At 38.2% G+C, this 16,481-nt stretch overlaps 1 protein-coding gene across 7 annotated transcripts in view; it reads right to left on the reverse strand.

Annotated features, from left to right (window-relative positions):
- The window catches only part of CAMSAP2 (calmodulin regulated spectrin associated protein family member 2), a 112,707-nt gene that overhangs the window by 44,449 nt on the left and 51,777 nt on the right, over window positions 1-16,481 (reverse strand). For 6 of the 7 annotated variants that reach the window (XM_044763006.2, XM_044763005.2, XM_044763004.2 and 3 more), the window contains one exon: window positions 1,880-2,041. In XM_044763006.2, coding sequence (XP_044618941.1) covers window positions 1,880-2,041 — 162 coding nt within the window. Of the gene's footprint in view, window positions 1-1,879; window positions 2,042-4,771; window positions 4,899-16,481 lie in introns of those variants that run through there. The other variant, XM_070501705.1, reaches the window with a different exon arrangement.

Genomic DNA, 16,481 nt, shown 5'->3' on the forward strand with positions numbered 1-16,481 from the left:
TAAAATGTGAGAGGAAGTAAAGCAGAAGATCAACGACCACAAAAAGGAGAAAAAAGCCGACACCTTAGGGACACACTTAGACTGGCAGTGAGTGCCGAGTGTCCACCCGAAGTGAGAGCTTACGAATTCAAAGTGCAACCAGACTCCTCATGGAAATTTCCTCAGCAACACTCCCCTCCGCAGGTGCACCTCAGAGATCAGGTGGGTAACTGAGCGCAACCAGGGTTTTATCAGATAAGAAACAGGGAGGAAAAACAAGCAGAATAACTGATAGTACTCGCAAGAATCCAAATTCAGAAAGGTGAAACGTGAAGTCAAGTGAGGTTGCGAGAATTAACAGCCTCAGTGGTTTGGAACTCATGGAGAAGTTGAACATTTTTAACAGTAGAGGGTATTGGATTAAGTGAAGGAACTGTCCACGAATGGGATGTAAAGGGCACACAGTTTCTGACAATGAACAGGTCTAACATGTGACCAGGATTCTCTGTAGCTGAGGAGGAGGGGAGAAAAAGATCACTAAAGATGAAGAAATAAGGAGCTCCAGGAGCAGAGTAGTAACTGGGCCTTCTACACTGACACTGATATTATGGATGACGATGATGAACGCAGTAGTTGTTACACTTAGCTTCACGCAAGCATTAAAGGAAGGATCTGAAGATACAACTTCTCTTGCTCTCCTCAGGTCCTGCTCACTGATAAGGTTTCATTTTCTCTGGGATGACAGTTGTAAATGAAAGAGAAGTGAGAGGAATTAACTACTCAAATGGGCAAAGGGAGCGGGAACCTGACAATTTAAGCATCTCCAGAGCACAAATAACCAATCACAGCTCCACTAAAATTTCCAAGACGAGGAATCTACAAGCAACTCCGTCAAGCTAACCTAAGAATCATCTAACATGAAATTATGAGAAAATTATTTCATTCTTGTATTCAAAAAATATGTACTGAACACCCACAGGGTATGGAGCCCTCCTCCGAGTGCTCTGAATTTTGTAATGATCGGATATGAACTAAATTAATCATTACTAAATGTAATCATAGATACTACAGAATATACAGTAATCTATTTCATCACGTGAACAGTATTTTTTTACTTAAAAGAGAACGGGAAATTTTAAGGAACGGACAGAACTTTGGCCTTCACTTTGACGTAAAGCAAAAGCAGTAAGGGGAGTGTGTCTCCGTCTGCTCCAGCTGCTGCACAGAAACCCCACAGCCTTGCGGTTTACACAGGAGCAGTAAGGGGAGTGTGTCTCCGTCTGCTCCAGCTGCTGCACAGAAACCCCACAGCCTCGCAGTTTACACAAGAGCAGTAAGGGGAGTGTGTCTCTGTCTGCTCCAGCTGCTGCACAGAAACCCCACAGCCTTGCAGTTTACAAGAGCAGTAAGGGGAGTGTGTCTCCGTCTGCTCCACGGCTGCACAGAAACCCCACAGCCTCGGGTTTACACAAGAGCAGTAAGGGGAGTGTGTGCCTCAGTCTCCTCCACGGCTGCACAGAAACACCACAGCCTCATGGTTTAAACAAGAGAAGCGCATTTCTCACAGTTCTGGAGCCTGGCAGTCCAAGGCATCGGCAGATTCAGGGTCTGGTGAGGTCCTCCTTCCTGGCCGTCTTCTTGCTGTGACGGCACATGGCAGAAGGGGCGAGGGAGCTCTCGGTTCTCTTTCATAAGGGCATCAATTCCATCCATGAGGGCTCTGCCCTCGTGACCTAATCACCTCCCGGAAACTTCACTGCCCAATAGCATCATCTTGGGGGTTAAGGTTTCAACACACAAATTTTGGGCAGACACAAACATTCAATCTATCAATCTATAATTGAGGTTTCACTTTTTCTGGTTATGAGACTCATTTTTAGTCAAGTGAGTATATTCCTACCTTATTTATCCAGTACATGACAGCATCCTCAATGTCATAGGGCAGATCCGTGGCTTGAAAAAAAGCTGAATACTGTTGAGCACACGCAATTACTTTCTCTACACTGACCATCTCCACAGTGTAAGCCATCATTAGGGTATCTATCATGGCCAAATGAGCACTCTGAAAATATAAGACAAGAAGAAACAGTTAAAACTACACTAGGAAAATGCCATTTATATATTTTAAGATATTACTAACATTTCCTAACCAACAGTAGCAGAACTAAAGACTAGAAGATGAGCATTAATAAGAAAGCATAAACGTTTCACGCTAAAGATGAACTAACTGAACTAAAACAATTTATCACTCAAATTCTTATTGAGGATCTATGTTTAAGACCCTCATTATCTTTTAATCAAAGGGTGTTTCTTTTCCTGTTTTTCCTATTTTTGATAATGTCATAAGCATTTACTCAGCAATACAATTTACAAACTTCAAAGTCATCTTCAACTACGCTCCTTCCTCACGCTTCACATCCACATAGTAGAAATTTATAGATTCTTCTAAAATGTCTCTCATATCTACCCTCTTCCTCATTCTGATCATCAGTTCCATTCAGACCATCAATATTTCTCATTTGAACAAGGCAAAAAATCTTCCAACTGATTTCCCTGGCTCCAAGCCTTTCCTCATATCCTATTCATCCAGCACGAGGACTTCTTGTCTTTTGTTTGGCTTTCTTTTTTTTCATTTTTGATTTTTTCTTTTTAAATACAAACGTGTTACATGGTGGTTCTTAAAAATTTCCAGACATTACAAAATACGTAAAGTAGAAAGTAACCCTCTCCCAGCCCTCCTCCCCAAGCAATGTCCACAATTTGGTATGCATTCTTACCAAAAAATTAATAAAGCGCACCAAATACGCATTTGCACTGCTCCCTATTCGCTGGCATTGCAAACACTGTCTCTCTCCAGGGATGGCTCCTCACTGTGGGGCGAGCAGGCCCACAGCAACCACAGTTCACGTTCTGACAGATAACCACTAATCTGCTCTCTAGAACGCGTACAGTAACTTTTCTCTCCCACCAAGACTGTTATCAGTATGCCCATTTCCCCACATTTTTTGCCAACACTAGGTATCACTTTCTACGATCCGTATCAGTCTGAAAGGCTAAAAACCCACATTCTTGTTCAACTCTGCATTTCTTTGATTAACAAGGATGAGCATTTATATGTCTAGCAACTACTTGTATTTTTTCCTTGGAAAACTGATTGTTTATATCTTTTGCCTATTTTTCTCTTTGGGATGTTCATCTTTATTAATTTGTAAGAGCTCGTTATATATTAGGTACATTAGCTCTGTGTCATTCAGGTAGTAAATACTGCAGAAAGTATTATTCTTTCCTAATTTGTCTTTGGATTTTCGACTTTATTTAGTGTGTCATTTGCTGTACAGAAGTTCTAAACATTTACTCAGTAAAATCTGTCAATCTCAAAAGTTCTCCTCTGGAAGGTTTCCTATGTCTACAAAAGCCCTCCCCACCCCAAGAATATAGAAATAATGCCCTCTATTTTTTCTATTACTTTAAATTCACCTGGAATTTATTTTTGAAGATGGTATAAACTAGGGACTAATTATTTTTCCAAATCACAGATTTCATATCATTCTCTCAAAGTCTACCTCATTTTCTACAGAATAAAGTCCAAACTCCTCAAAAGCAGTAAAGCTCTTTATTAGCTGGTCCCTACCCATCAGTTAGTTTTATAACCTAGCATTTCCTTCACCTCATCTGTACTCCTTTCAAAACAGCCCCAGAAGACTGCTTGCCGTCCCCAAATCTGTCGCCAGTTTTCAAGCTTCTGTTGCCCTCCTTACAACGCAGACCAAGTCCTGTCGCTGGTCGGACTGTTACCCGCATTGCAAAGGCTTTTTCCATTTCCCTTTCCAATCAAAATGGCTCAGTCTTCCTAGAGTGAGCACAGGTTCCTACAGAACACTGTCTACACTTGCATGCAATTCTGGCTCAGCCATCTGAAGCAGGGCATGGACACTGGTATTTTAAAAAGCTCCCAGATGACGCTAAGGAGCAGCCAGGGTTAAGAATCACGGACTTATCTCACTGCAGTATGTTTTTTTACCCTTTAACTTTACAATATGAGGTAGTGGTAAATTAAAAATTACGTATAACAAAGTATACACATAATGAATTTAGAAAGACCAACAGTAAAAAATAACCTCTAAGCTACAATCAATCAATACGTAACACTAGTTCTCTAGTAAGACGCCTGCTGGTAAGGACATCATCTTAGTTATCGTTACATTTCCTATACCTGACCTGGTACCTGGCATTAGCAAGGGCTGAAGAAAGGAAAGAAGGCAGGAAAGAAGTCTATCGGTCACTATAAAGAATGAGGAGCTGGCTTTACACTGGAGGCTGAGGAAGTGCGTTTTACCTAGGAGGTGCTGGACTAGCCTATTGATAACTCAGCAGTATTTACAGGAAGGCAGATGCTTTGTCTGAAGCCGAATGCTCAATAATGGCAATCATAAAGCCAATGGTGACCCCTACTCATTAAGTCTTACTTTATATGCCAGATACTATGCTAAGTACTTTATTAATATATTAACTCCTTCATTTTAAATCTTTTCTGAAGTAGGCTGGAGATAAAAGATACTTTCTATAACCCTCACAACTCTCTGAAGGAAGTATTATTTATGTTTTATATGCTAGGAAGCTGAAGTTCAAACAATTAATTAGTTTGTCCAAACCTGTGTGCTCTTCCTAATGTATTATGCAGTTGGCAAAAATTAAGTCATTTAGTTAGGTAAGAAATGTGTTTTGGAAACGATAAACAGACATCATACACAAGAAAGAAAAATAAGCATCAATAAGTACTTCAAATTCACACCCTATTTTCATATTCTGCATCATCCAGGAACTCTTCCCCTGACTGCTGCTGCCAGACACACAGCTGCTCCTTCAGACTCACGGTGGCCTCTCCGCCAGCTCCTGCGTGCCCTCTCACTCGGGTCCTTCACCCGCTCCTGCACTCTCTAGTCACTCCAGCCCAGAGAGCAGGGACCCCAGCTTTTTCACCTTTGTTCCTGGCACAATGTTTTCAGGACGAAAGCTCTTAGTAATTAGTATTTCATAGCATTAAAAAGCATAACTCTTTTGAACAAAAATGTGGAAAACAGTTTAAGAGGTATAAAGCCATTCATGTACTCTTCATCAAAACTCTTTCTCTTGGCAACTTATAGATATAATTTGAGAGAGGAAAAAAAGAGCTATATGAATGAAAGTAACCATTACGCATTACATATTACAACCAGAAGAAAGAAAATGTTATAACTATAATGAGCAATGTATAATATCTTAAACTATTTAACAATAGGGGAACATGTGCACAATACAACATTGAGTGGAAAAAACACCACCACACTATAATAATGTTCAAAAAATATATATATACACACACATGTATATACAAACATGTACGTATATACACATATATACCTCTTGAACATATATATATACACACACATGTATATACAAACATGTACGTATATACATATATACCTCTTGAACATATACATATAATATACACACACATGTATATACAAACATGTACGTATATACACATATATACCTCTTGAACATATATATATACACACACATGTATATACAAACATGTACGTATATACATATATACCTCTTGAACATATATATATACACACACATGTATATACAAACATGTACGTATATATACATATATACCTCTTGAACATATATATATATATACACACACATGTATATACAAACATGTACGTATATATACATATATACCTCTTGAACATATATATATATATACACACACATGTATATACAAACATGTACGTATATATACATATATACCTCTTGAACATATATATATACACACACATGTATATACAAACATGTACGTATATACATATATACCTCTTGAACATATACATATATATACACACACATGTATATACAAACATGTACGTATATATACATATATACCTCTTGAACATATACATATAATATACACACACATGTATATACAAACATGTACGTATATACATATATACCTCTTGAACATATATATATATATACACACACATGTATATACAAACATGTACGTATATACACATATATACCTCTTGAACATATACATATATATACACACACATGTATATACAAACATGTACGTATATACATATATACCTCTTGAACATATATATATACACACACATGTATATACAAACATGTACGTATATATACATATATACCTCTTGAACATATATATATAATATATACACACACATGTATATACAAACATGTACGTATATATACATATATACCTCTTGAACATATATATATATATACACACACATGTATATACAAACATGTACGTATATATACATATATACCTCTTGAACATATACATATATATACACACACATGTATATACAAACATGTACGTATATATACATATATACCTCTTGAACATATATATATATATACACACACATGTATATACAAACATGTACGTATATATACATATATACCTCTTGAACATATATATATATATACACACACATGTATATACAAACATGTACGTATATATACATATATACCTCTTGAACATATACATATATATACACACACATGTATATACAAACATGTACGTATATATACATATATACCTCTTGAACATATATATATATATACACACACATGTATATACAAACATGTACGTATATATACATATATACCTCTTGAACATATACATATATATACACACACATGTATATACAAACATGTACGTATATATACATATATACCTCTTGAACATATATATATATATACACACACATGTATATACAAACATGTACGTATATATACATATATACCTCTTGAACATATACATATATATACACACACATGTATATACAAACATGTACGTATATATACATATATACCTCTTGAACATATATATATATATACACACACATGTATATACAAACATGTACGTATATATACATATATACCTCTTGAACATATATATATATATACACACACATGTATATACAAACATGTACGTATATATACATATATACCTCTTGAACATATACATATATATACACACACATGTATATACAAACATGTACGTATATATACATATATACCTCTTGAACATATATATATATATACACACACATGTATATACAAACATGTACGTATATATACATATATACCTCTTGAACATATATATATATATACACACACATGTATATACAAACATGTACGTATATATACATATATACCTCTTGAACATATATATATATATACACACACATGTATATACAAACATGTACGTATATATACATATATACCTCTTGAACATATACATATATATACACACACATGTATATACAAACATGTACGTATATATACATATATACCTCTTGAACATATATATATATATACACACACATGTATATACAAACATGTACGTATATATACATATATACCTCTTGAACATATACATATAATATACACACACATGTATATACAAACATGTACGTATATACATATATACCTCTTGAACATATATATATAATATACACACACACATGTATATACAAACATGTACGTATATATACATATATACCTCTTGAACATATATATATATATACACACACATGTATATACAAACATGTACGTATATACACATATATACCTCTTGAACATATACATATATATACACACACATGTATATACAAACATGTACGTATATACATATATACCTCTTGAACATATACATATATATACACACACATGTATATACAAACATGTACGTATATATACATATATACCTCTTGAACATATACATATATATACACACACATGTATATACAAACATGTACGTATATATACATATATACCTCTTGAACATATATATATATATACACACACATGTATATACAAACATGTACGTATATATACATATATACCTCTTGAACATATACATATAATATACACACACATGTATATACAAACATGTACGTATATACATATATACCTCTTGAACATATATATATAATATACACACACACATGTATATACAAACATGTACGTATATATACATATATACCTCTTGAACATATATATATATATACACACACATGTATATACAAACATGTACGTATATACACATATATACCTCTTGAACATATACATATATATACACACACATGTATATACAAACATGTACGTATATACATATATACCTCTTGAACATATACATATAATATATACACACACATGTATATACAAACATGTACGTATATATACATATATACCTCTTGAACATATATATATAATATATATAAAACAGGAAGGGAAAAGGAATGAAAGTAAAACTTACTTAGAAGCTACCTTGTTATAGTATGCAAAGATACATGTAAAATCTACAGTTTACTTCAAAAATTAGGATGTTAAACACAAAGTATGATTAGTAATACATTTCAGAAAAAAGCTCATTTCACTAATTACTTAACTTCCTAAATTAAAAAACAGACTTTAAAAAATCCCACTACTGTGCTTATAGTTATTTCCACGTAATATTCACCCACTTTTAAACTAAGAACCTTCAAATTTTAGTATTTTTTTTACCCTTTAACTTTACAATATGAGGTAGTGGTAAATTAAAAATTACATATAACAGAAAGTATACACATAATGAATTTAGAAAGATCAACAGTAAAAGATAAACTCGAAGCTACAATCAATCAATACGCAATGATTTATGTCTCTAAATAAAATACACATATTTAATTTCTTACCCAAAGCACTAACGTCAGAATAACAACAGTAGCTAACACTGAGTGTCACGTGCCGTGCCATGTTTTCAGCATTTGTATTAAACTCATTTAATACCACAACTCTGTGAGATGCACTATCGTACCTATCTTACAGATGAGAAATTGTGTAACCTGCTTAAGGTTACACAGCAAGGAGGCGGTGACGCGGGAACTCAACCCTAGAAGTCCTGCTTCAGAGCCCACAGCACCCAGGCCCACGCCTGCAGCCTGGCCCCAGCGCCCCACCCCTGGACTCGCAGCACGGCAGCAGGAGGCGAGAGCAGCAGTGCCAGAGCAACAGCTGGTGCACTGAGACTGCCAGGTGGCAGGGCAGAACACGACACCTAAGAGCAGCGGCATAAAGACCGGTCATGGAAAGAGCAAGAGCTTCCTGGCATTTCAACGAAAAAGGAAAGCACGTGGAGTCGCAAGGAATTTGCTAAGTAAGAGCTTACAGGATCACAGAAAAGCCAACATTAGGTTCTACATCTGTGTTATTTTTGTGTTGTATCCCATCAGTGGAGTCTAGACAAAAGTAAGCTACATTTATGTTTTGGAAACGAAAGGTAAAGCTATTAAAGAAGAGCATTTAAGTGTTGTACACAAGAAGTTTATTAGCCTCATAAATTAGTAAGACAGAAGTTCTAGTCTCGCATGCTTTTATTCTTGTAACAGATAGAAAACAGAATTAAGAAAACTTTCCTAAAACGACCCAGGTCTCGGCCTACTGCGCTGGAGTGGCCAGAGCACCTAACCATGTCCACGCACTCTAGAGGGGACGCGAGGGAACAAAGGCTAACAAGCACCCATGGACAGTAAGGATTTGAATTCTTCTGCTAAAACGGCACACACGGCATATACATATCAGACCGTAGCTTATCAAAGTTAATTCCAATTCAGAAATAGGTTTACCATAAATTTCACTTGTCCTCAATGTACATGAAGAGAAAAGCAAAATAGCACCTCTAACCCTACTGTGACACCTCTCTGCACCCACAAGGGAGGCTGTAATTAGAGAGTCAGCTAACAACTGCTGGCAAGGACATGGGGAAGTCGGAACCCTCACACACCGCCACTGGGAATGTAAAATGGTGCAGTCGCTGTGGAAAACAGTTTGGCAGTCCCTCAAAAAGTAAAACAAAGTTACCATTTGACCTAGCAATTCCACAGAGGTATATACACAAGAGAAATGAAAACTTATGTCCACACAAACTTGTACATGAACATTCACAGTATCGTTATTCGTAACAGCCAAAAAGGTGGAAACAACCCAATGTCAATCAACTGATGAATGGATAAAGCAAAAGGTGACATATCCATACAATGGAATACAATTCGGCAATAAACAGAATAAAGACTGATAGATGCTACAAGCCAGATGAACCCTGAAAACAATATGCTAAGTAGAGGATGCCAGTCACACACACACAAGGATATACTGTATTATTCCATTTATATAAATGTCCAGGATGGGCAAACACATAGAGACAGACAGGAGATGAGCAGTTGTTCAGGGTCAGGGGTGGGAGATGAGGAGACAGGAGGGTGACAGTAACGGGTGTGGGGTTTTTCTGAGGTGATAATAATTTTCTAAAATTGATTGTGGTGATGTTTGCCCAATTCTGAATATACTAAAAACCTCTGCACTGTACACCTGAAATGGGTGAATTGTACGTCAATTATATCTCCAGCTGTTACCAAAAAAAAAAAAAATCAGATTAATTTATGATGCTCTCCTCCCACTTGTCCAGTGTAAATACCTCATACATCACCATTTATGGCTCTAATTAAGGTAGTTAGCCATCATCCATGTGTTTGCAAAGTATCTTTATAAGTACTTCAAGGCAAAGGGTCATTTATTTTTCTAGACAATGGAGTATTTTAGATATTATTAAAAAATAAATGAACATTTTCTTATTTTCTTAAGTTTGCATTTCTGCATCTTTAAGCAGGAAACATCTACATAGAAATTGATGATAAAAAGAAAAATAAATAAGCTAAATTAACTTTATTTTCCTCCCATAGATTTTTATTTTCAACTTCTTAAGGCTCCAACTAATCTGGATAAAAGTATATAGTTTATTCTTAAAGATCATCATTTATGGCCTTTCTTAGTCAGACATCCTTTAATTATTTTAGTTGCTAGAATCTTAGAGACAGATTTCTACAGTTCGTTCAAGAATAGAAATTTTCCAGAAAAAATTTGTTTCCAATCAAAGTTTCTGTCCTCTTCATGATAAGGAGATCTTAGCGTATAAAAAATCCAGCCTGTCAAAAGTGGGCTGGTCCAAAAAGGAAAAAACACTGGCCTTAAAAACAAAGTCAGGAATATACCTTGACCAGCAAAGATTCTAGCTGTAACCTACAGGAGGACCAGGGCACTGCTGTTCCAGACGCACTGCTGTTGCATCCGACCTGCATTAGACAGAGTCGGAACCCAAGAGGCCCGCTGCCGCCCTGCCCCACCCAGATGGAACGGTGAGATGAGCAGCATGACAAGGGAGGTGAGTCCACGAGACCCAAACACCTCTCTCAGGAGATTCAAAACGATTTTTAATTTTAAAGATAGGCACCTGCGCTAACAACTGTTGCCAATTCTTTCCCCTTCTTCTCCCCAAAGCCCCCAGTGCATAGTTGCACACTCTAGTTGTAGGTCCCTCTGGTTCTGCTGTGTGGGACGCTGCGTCAGCATGGCCTGACAAGCGGTACCATGTCCACGCCCAGGATCCGAACCGGTGAAACCCCGGGCCCCCGAAGCATAGTGCACGAACTTAACCACTAGGCCACGGGGCCAGGGATTCAAAACCTTAATATGACATTTGCTTGTGACCACACAAAACTGATACCTCTATTTTATTTGGACTTCCCTGGTTAGACACATGAAAGAAGTATAGAGAGAAAACAAAAAAGTATTACTAGCATTAACTTATGATTGGCGTACTTATTTAGCTGCCATCTAACTCTGCCTAAATTTAACAACATAAGACACAATGAAGCAGCTGAGAGCTCTCTTTAATCTGTTTCAATAAGGGCACCAGGGGCATCTGCTTTACTTTCTGTTTTTTGGTGAGTTTGATAATCACACTACCCAATAGAGAACTGTTTTCAAGATAATGTTGAACCAAACTGATATTAAGCTTTATTGCAAATGGAATACATACGAGAAATAGTACAGCCCAAATGTCTATCAAAATGCAAGTCTCAGGCCAACGAAAGAAATTATTCTCCTGAGCAGTTCCGTTCATTTCATCTGGACTATATTTAACCTCAAATGGCAAGTTAAGTACGTTTAAATGAGGCTCCAACTGGGTGGACACATACAGGAACCACACTAGTAGCCAAATAAATATGGTAAACAAAGGAAATAGTTGACAGCAGTTCTAAATCTGGCTCATCATTAACAAAGCACAGGGGCCAGCCCTGTGGCCAAGTGGTTAAGTTTGCACACTCCACTTTGGCGGCCCAGGATTTCAGGAGTTCAGATCCTGGGCACGGACATGGAGCTGCTCATCAGGCCACGCTGAGGTGGCATCCCACATAGCACAGCCAGAAGGACCTAAAACTAGAATATACAACTATGTACTGGGGGGCTTTGGGGAGAAGAAGGAAAAAAAGGGAAAGTTGGCAACAGACGTTAGCTCAGGTGCCAATCTCTAAAACAACAACAACAAAAAAGAAATCACAAGTTCCCTGATCCCAAACCTTAAGGCCTGTGATTCGTTAGATCCCTGGAGGCCTACGAAGAGCATCCCAACAGGAGTCTCCCTCCAACAGGAGTCTCCCTCCAACAGGAGTCTCCCTCCAACAGTCCCTCAGAGCCACAAGACATGAGCCTTTCTACAGCGCTTCTCCAACCACATCACTCGACAATCAAAAGCCTTCGGTGACTTCCCAGGGCCCTCCAAACAAGTCCAAAATCACCTGAATAATTAAGTTCTCCATGATCCTAAAATAATCACCTTTATCAGGCCTCATCTTCTACTACTTCTCAAGGTAAACGCTACGGTCTAGTAGCACAGATTAAGAGCAAGGACTCTTTAAGCAGAGTGCCTGGGTGTTGACTCTCCCACCTACTACACGATCTTGGGCAAAGTCCTCAATTTCTCTGTGCTTCAATATCCTCATCTGTAAAATGGGGTGACAGGAATGGTACAAGGCATTTCATGCCTAAAAATAACATAGTTTATATCAAGAATAGGGTTGGGGTGGACCATTCAAAAGCTATGCATTTTGTAACTAGGAGGTAACCTGGATTGCTGAAGCAGGCAGCTCAACCTGGCTGGAAGTTGCCACAATATATACTGAAAAATGCACAAAAACAAGTGTGGAAATGCTGCCAGCACTCTCATTAGAGCATGGCTGGTGGATGCTGAGATAAGGCAGATGGACGTGGATCTCGGCCAGGAGAGCATATTAAGGTGCGCGCAGGAGGCAGTGTTACGTCCCTAACCCAGAGCCGCCTTAGGCTGGGGATGCACCGCTCTGGGAAGGAGTCCTAGGGGAAGATGCTCATTTTAACAGTGAAATATGGACGAATCCTGTGGTCTCAGTTTTGAATTGGAGGTCATCAGTAAAAACTACTCATGATTATATACATATATTTTTCTTAGTCCTATCTTGAAGAAAAGGCCTAGAAGCAATCACACCAAAGTAGCATTAAATATCTATACCTAGATCCTGGTTTCTAAACGACATTTTTCCATTAAAATAAACCCAAGGCTCTTTAGAAAATGGCTGATTCCAAGCCAGAGACAGGAAAAGTACAAAGGGAGCATGGAATAAATGGTTGTTCAGAAAGAAAACAGTATTCAAAGACTGATGGAGATATGCCAAAAGGATATAGGGGCCGACCTGAAGGTGGCTGCCAATGGCCAAATATGGGCCCGCATGAGTACAAAAAACGTTAATAACAATAATGAATTACAACACAAAGAATTAAAAACAAAAAGGATCCATGAGTGCATGGTGATAACCATTAAGGGAGAAAGAAGGAAGAGAAAGCTCTTCTTTACAGAACAACGCCAGGTAAGAAATGTAAAAGGAAGGCAGAGTTTAAAAATCACCACATTGCAACCACCAACGCAGTTAATTACTTCAGGCACAGACCATCGATAGAGGCTAAAAGCACCAGGTGGAGCAGTGCTGGGAAACAAAAGTGCACTCACTGTCCTCACTCTCAGAACGCTTCCCATCAGCAAGGAGACACAGGTCAAACCTACTGTCACCACGATGGGACGAGCTGACACGATCGAAAGCATACAATTCCACCTGCGGAGCATCCACGCCAAAAAACTTTAACCTGAATCTAAGCAGCAAGAAACAATCAGACATCAGGATTAGGGTATATTCTACAAGCCAACGCACGTGCTTTCTTCAAAAACGTCAGTGTCATGAAATAATAACAAAATAAGGCGGAGGAGGTAACTGTTCCAGACTTAAGGGGAAAAGACACGACCACAAGGAGTAGTAAATGATCTCTGATTGGTTCCTGGTGTGAAAAAAGACAAAAGAAAGCTATAAAGAATGTCTTAGGCACAATAATTGGGGAAATATGACTAGGAACTATGTGTTGAATAACATTTTTATAAAAACATTTAATTCCTCGATGTGGTCATGGTATTGTGGTCATGCAGGAAAATGTCCTTGTTTTTCATAAGATTCTGAAATGATTGTGTGTGTGTGTAAAGAGAGAGGGAGGGAGGAGAGGAAGAGAAGGGAGAGGGAAGAGAGAAGATAAAAGCAAATACAGCAAAATGTTAGCATCAAATTATTCTTTAACTTTGTAGCAGAATAAAAAGTTGAAGAGGGGCCAGGCCGGTGGCCCAGGGTTGGTGGGTTCAGATCCCAGGTCAGACCTACATACTCCTTGTCAGGACACGTTACGGTGGCCCAGGGTTGGTGGGTTCAGATCCCGGGTCAGACCTACATACTCCTTGTCAGGACACGTTACGGTGGCCCAGGGTTGGTGGGTTCAGATCCCGGGTCAGACCTACATACTCCTTGTCAGGACACGTTACGGTGGCCCAGGGTTGGTGGGTTCAGATCCCGGGTCAGACCTACATACTCCTTGTCAGGACACGTTACGGTGGCCCAGGGTTGGTGGGTTCAGATCCCAGGTCAGACCTACATACTCCTTGTCAGGACACGTTACGGTGGCCCAGGGTTGGTGGGTTCAGATCCTGGGTCAGACCTACATACTCCTTGTCAGGACACGTTACGGTGGCCCAGGGTTGGTGGGTTCAGATCCCAGGTCAGACCTACATACTCCTTGTCAGGACACGTTACGGTGGCCCAGGGTTGGTGGGTTCAGATCCCGGGTCAGACCTACATACTCCTTGTCAGGACACGTTACGGTGGCCCAGGGTTGGTGGGTTCAGATCCCGGGTCAGACCTACATACTCCTTGTCAGGACACGTTACGGTGGCATCCCACATACAAAAAGTAGGTGAAGACTGGCAACAGATGTTAGCTCAGGGCCAATCTTCCTCACAAAAAAAAAAAGAAAAGAAAGAAAGAAAAGTTGAAGAAAATGTAATTTAGAAGCAAAGCTCATATTTAATTTCCACAGAAATCAGTAAGTACATTTTATACACACATTCTTATATATGCTATACCTAAGTCAGTTCAGGTCTAAAGGTGAATTTGCAGATCTTGTACTGATATTCTTATCCTACAAAATTCTGTTTACAGAGCAAGATTTGAGTGCTATCTGGCTAAAAAAGGAGCTGCTAATACATCAACAGAATAAGTTGCTCCTGTTTACCTCTTAAATTCCTGGGTTAATTGTTGGCAGCTTTCTTCCCAAGCCATACCTCATACGGAATGCATTCCAAACGTTTATTTGTTCAACAAACAAGTCACCAGATGCGTACAGGACAGTGCACGGCTTTAACCTAGTTCTCATTAAGCAATACTTGCCACTCCTGTTGTTACAATCAGATACAGAAACTAAGGAGTTTCAATAAGCCAAAAAGATAAAAATAAGATAAAATCAAGAACAGCTTCAAGAATAAAATGCCTTCAATTTGGGGCTTCAAAGCAAATATAAGCCACTTTAACGATTCTGTAGGTATACAGAGCAAGAGGAAGGCACATGTTTTTAGGTCAGAATATTGTCATCTGTAACATCCAAATGAGGCACGTTTCTTTGCAGCAACCCTTCCAAAAAGAATTCCACTCTAAGGAAATTTTAGGATGTGAAGCAAAAATAAATTTTATTCGTTTTAGTTATTATTTTGCTTTACCATATATAAGTAACCATTTTTATCACAATACATATCTGTTGTTTTGAATTAATTTACATACTAACATTTATTTTTTTTAAACCTAGAAATAGAAGTGGGGCAATAAAAACCACTCATAATCGCTACAGTTGACTGATCTCTGATTAGAGGTCAAGAACTACAGCGGATGCTGCATGGGCTCTAGTCTGCTTCACCTTCTCAGCCGGAGAAGGTGGACAGAATCATCATTCCTTAATGCAGACGACAGCACTGAAGCTTAGAGCGTTTTCGAACTAGTCCAAAGTCAAACGGCTAACTGCTGCAAACCCTGGGCCGTCCTACTCCAGAGACAACACACTCACGCCTACAGTTCTGCCCCACCAGCAGTGAAGCACTTGCCAAAAGACACTGAAACCATTTCTGCTCCAAACTGGAGTATTTCATTTTAATCTGAAACATCCATTCGTCACACAACTTTTTTGTTGTTGTTAAACTTTTTATT

Source organism: Equus asinus, chromosome 30 (assembly GCF_041296235.1).
Source record: "Equus asinus isolate D_3611 breed Donkey chromosome 30, EquAss-T2T_v2, whole genome shotgun sequence".
In the NCBI taxonomy this organism is placed as follows: Eukaryota; Metazoa; Chordata; class Mammalia; order Perissodactyla; family Equidae; genus Equus; species Equus asinus.